Consider the following 5000-nt stretch of genomic DNA (forward strand, 5'->3'; position numbering starts at 1 on the left):
GAAGGGAGAAGAGTCTGGGACGCGTGGAGCGTTGTCCAGGGTGTTTTAGAGAAGGGAGAAGAGTCTGGGACGCGTGGAGCGTTGTCCAGGGTGTTTTAGAGAAGGGAGAAGAGTCTGGGACGCGTGGAGCGTTGTCCACGGTGTTTTAGAGAAGGGAGAAGAGTCTGGGACGTGTGGAGCGTTGTCCAGGGTGTTTTAGAGAAGGGAGAAGAGTCTGGGACGTGTGGAGCGTTGTCCAGGGTGTTTTAGAGAAGGGAGAAGAGTCTGGGACGCGTGGAGCGTTGTCCGGGGTGTTTTAGAGAAGAGAGAAGAGTCTGGGACGCGTGGAGCGTTGTCCGGGGTGTTTTAGAGAAGGGAGAAGAGTCTGGGACGTGTGGAGCGTTGTCCGGGGTGTTTTAGAGAAGGGAGAAGAGTCTGGGACGTGTGGAGCGTTGTCCGGGGTGTTTTAGAGAAGGGAGAAGAGTCTGGGACATGTGGAGCGTTGTCCAGGGTGTTTTAGAGAAGGGAGAAGAGTCTGGGACGCGTGGAGCGTTGTCCAGGGTGTTTTAGAGAAGGGAGAAGAGTCTGGGACGCGTGGAGCGTTGTCCGGGGTGTTTTAGAGAAGGGAGAAGAGTCTGGGACGCGTGGAGCGTTGTCCAGGGTGTTTTAGAGAAGGGAGAAGAGTCTGGGACGCGTGGAGCGTTGTCCAGGGTGTTTTAGAGAAGGGAGAAGAGTTTGGGACGCGTGGAGCGTTGTCCGGGGTGTTTTAGAGAAGGGAGAAGAGTCTGGGACGTGTGGAGCGTTGTCCGGGGTGTTTTAGAGAAGGGAGAAGAGTCTGGGACATGTGGAGCGTTGTCCAGGGTGTTTTAGAGAAGGGAGAAGAGTCTGGGACGTGTGGAGCGTTGTCCAGGGTGTTTTAGGGAGCACGCACACACACGACTACTCACTGCGGTCCTCAGCAGACAGGAATCCTCTCCCAGGTAACACAGATCTCCTGAACAGCTCGTCTCCTGCCAGAGGTGGTCGCCATTAACAGCGTTCTCCTGCGCACACACACACACACACACACACACACACACACACACACACACACACACACACACACACACACACACACACACACACACACACACACACACACACACACACACACACACACACACACACACACACACACACACACTTAGCCTTTCCCAGGGGTAAGGGGTTGACACTATGGCAGGTAAATAACATTTTGGGGCATGTGGAGTTTGCTTTGGAGTTGCCCAAACTGCAAGAGCACGTTTGAGTGAGGAGTCTGCTTTACTTTACTTTATTTGTTTATTTGACAGGACAATGCATATTAATGGACGTCACATGGACGTAAATACACCGGATATAGCACAGTTGCTAATTTTCATCCGCAGTCCTAATCAGTCCTAATCAGGGCCTAATCAGCCTAAATCCCCTCACCTGTGCAATTCCCAGCCTCTGCCTCAACCAATTGATTGCCATGGCAACCCCACACCTGCCAATTGATTACTATAACCAGTCCACTTTTGACAGACTTTTGACACAGATATATAGCTATAGATAGCTATAAACACAACACCAGATATATAGCTATAGATAGCTATAAACACAACACCAGATATATAGCTATAGATAACTATGAACACAACACCAGATATATAGCTAGATAGCTATAAACACAACACCAGATATATAGCTATAGATAGCTATAAACACAACACCAGATATATAGCTATAGATAACTATGAACACAACACCAGATATATAGCTAGATAGCTATAAACACAACACCAGATATATAGCTATAGATAGCTATAAACACAACACCAGATATATAGCTATAGATAACTATGAACACAACACCAGATATATAGCTAGATAGCTATAAACACAACACCAGATATATAGCTATAGATAACTATGAACACAACACCAGATATATAGCTAGATAGCTATAAACACAACACCAGATATATAGCTATAGATAGCTATAAACACAACACCAGATATATAGCTATAGATAACTATGAACACAACACCAGATATATAGCTAGATAGCTATAAACACAACACCAGATATATAGCTATAGATAGCTATAAACACAACACCAGATATATAGCTATAGATAACTATAAACACAACACCAGATATATAGCTATAGATAGCTATAAACACAACACCAGATATATAGCTATAGATAACTATAAACACAACACCAGATATATAGCTATAGATAGCTATAAACACAACACCAGATATATAGCTATAGATAGCTATAAACACAATACAGGGGGCGCCAACATCAAGCCTCCTGTAATGACCCACCCATCCACAGGGGGCGCCAACATCAAGGCTGCACACAGCTAGTCCACAGAAATCACCTCTTTAAATTATTCATAAGGCTTAAATCAGCCGTTGAATTATTCATGAGGTTTAGAATGGAGGGACAGACTGTAGAGTTGACGTTAGGGAGGAGAGGGGCTGGGGGGAGGGGCTGGGAGGGGCTGTGACTAATTGATTTGAATCCATCCTACTATAAATGCGCCACGTCTCTGCGTGCGTGTGTGCGTGTGTGTGTGTGTGTACGGTTGTAATGCACGCAACTCGAGAACCGTTCGCCCCAATTCGACACACGCGTTCCACACCCCCACAGGGAGTGCAGTGCCCGGTATTGAGTCGGTCGGACCCACGGTTCTCCAGAAACACCACGAAAGGCTCTGCTCAGGCTCTGCCAGTGGGCCTAATCAGCCTAAATCCCCTCACCTGTGCAATTCCCAGCCTCTGCCTCAACCAATTGATTGCCATGGCAACCCCACACCTGGCAATTGATTACTATAACCAGTCCACTTTTGACAGTCGGTTTGCACTCTTCACACACAGGCAGATACAGAGATCTCCATGTGGGACACAGACAGACAGATACAGAGATCTCCATGTGGGACACAGACAGATACAGAGATCTCCATGTGGGACACAAACAGATACAGAGATCTCCATGTGGGACACAGACAGACAGATACAGAGATCTCCATGTGGGACACAGACAGATACAGAGATCTCCATGTGGGACACAGACAGATACAGAGATCTCCATGTGGGACACAGACAGACAGATACAGAGATCTCCATGTGGGACACAGACAGACAGATACAGAGATCTCTATGTGGGACACAGACAGGCAGATACAGAGATCTCCATGTGGGACACAGACAGACAGATACAGAGATCTCCATGTGGGACACAGACAGATGCAGAGATCTCCATGTGGGACACAGACAGACAGATACAGAGATCTCCATGTGGGACACAGACAGATGCAGAGATCTCCATGTGGGACACAGACAGACAGATACAGAGATCTCCATGTGGGACACAGACAGATAGATACAGAGATCTCCATGTGGGACACAGACAGACAGATACAGAGATCTCCATGTGGGACACAGACAGGCAGATACAGAGATCTCCATGTGGGACACAGACAGACAGATACAGAGATCTCTATGTGGGACACAGACAGGCAGATACAGAGATCTCCATGTGGGACACAGACAGACAGATACAGAGATCTCCATGTGGGACACAGACAGGCAGATACAGAGATCTCCATGTGGGACACAGACAGACAGATACAGAGATCTCCATGTGGGACACAGACAGATAGATACAGAGATCTCCATGTGGGACACAGACAGACAGATACAGAGATCTCCATGTGGGACACAGACAGGCAGATACAGAGATCTCCATGTGGGACACAGACAGATGCAGAGATCTCCATGTGGGACACAGACAGACAGATACAGAGATCTCCATGTGGGACACAGACAGACAGATACAGAGATCTCCACGTGGGACACAGACAGACAGACACAGAGATCTCCATGTGGGACACAGACAGACAGATACAGAGATCTCCATGTGGGACACAGACAGACAGTTGAAACGGGTGCTATGACAAGTTGACAACAGGTATTATTAGGTTCCCAAGTTGCATCGTTCTCAAATAGGCCGGTGGCCGACGGTCACGTACAGGTCTAGTTCATTTAACCAATATACTGCCTCCTGCTGGACGCAGAGCCAACCGCAGACTGCCGAGCCTATTTCAATGCAGCACACACTGGACTGACATCCTGTCTGGGCGTCCATCTTTAATGCTAAATAATTAGCGTCAATGCTAGCGAGCTAAAATTAAGCCATCCTTGCTCTAGAAAGCGCCAGTGTTTCCATCTAAACCACTGGATAATCAGCAAAGACCTCCGAACATCGCACGTTTTATCCAAACCATGGAGAGCTCCGTAGATTTCGAGTTATTCAGCTTTTTAGTCAGCCTGTATAATGGGAGGTGGACGGGGGCGTGGTTGCGCAACCCGGTCTAGGTTCACTAAAGAAGGAAAGGCCGAGCCAAAATAATAATACAAAAAATAGAAATCATTTGATATCAATAATAAAGCTTATCAGACGGAACATTACGCCAGAAGCAGTAAAACGGTTAAGACGTCATGGTTTGTCACGACAAGAGTTGTCTTTGTCCTTGAGGCTTAAAGGACCTAATAACATAAAATTCAACTTTTTCTTTTTGTGTTTTTGGGGCTCCCATATGTGTTTTCTATCCCCACAAATAACCAATTTTGAACAATCAGGCTTTCATATCATATTATAGGAGCTTTCATGAAAATTGCTCTCAGGAACAGCTCAACTGATTTTGTCCTCATCGTGATGTCATCAATGTCACCCTACTTTGTATAATTCCTCCTCTTCTTCAGTCTTCAGTTCCAAATTTGCATTTCCACTTTGTTTACAATGTCCACCATTGTTGATTTTCCAAGCTGGCATGGAATGGAAACAAGCCTGGTTTTATCTAGCATCAGTATTATAATGACTCAAATATTAAATAATCTGCATATCAGCACCCCCAGCACCTCAGGACATTGTGGTACTGCAGCTAAAACTGCTTTCAAAGTCCATAAAGAAATGACAAGGACTGGTTATATCAGAGTGGTGATT

At 46.2% G+C, this 5000-nt stretch overlaps 1 protein-coding gene across 1 annotated transcript in view; it reads right to left on the reverse strand.

Annotated features, from left to right (window-relative positions):
• Positions 1 to 5000, reverse strand: part of LOC306918730 (diacylglycerol kinase iota-like) — a gene marked incomplete at both ends in the record, with an annotated part of 54018 nt that overhangs the window by 47200 nt on the left and 1818 nt on the right. Inside the window, one exon of the mRNA XM_079531598.1 lies at positions 927 to 1022. Coding sequence (XP_079387724.1) covers positions 927 to 1022 — 96 coding nt within the window. The remainder of the gene's footprint in view (positions 1 to 926; positions 1023 to 5000) is intronic.

The sequence above is a fragment of the Electrona antarctica genome (assembly GCF_951216825.1).
Source record: "Electrona antarctica genome assembly, contig: scaffold_559, whole genome shotgun sequence".
In the NCBI taxonomy this organism is placed as follows: domain Eukaryota; kingdom Metazoa; phylum Chordata; class Actinopteri; order Myctophiformes; family Myctophidae; genus Electrona; species Electrona antarctica.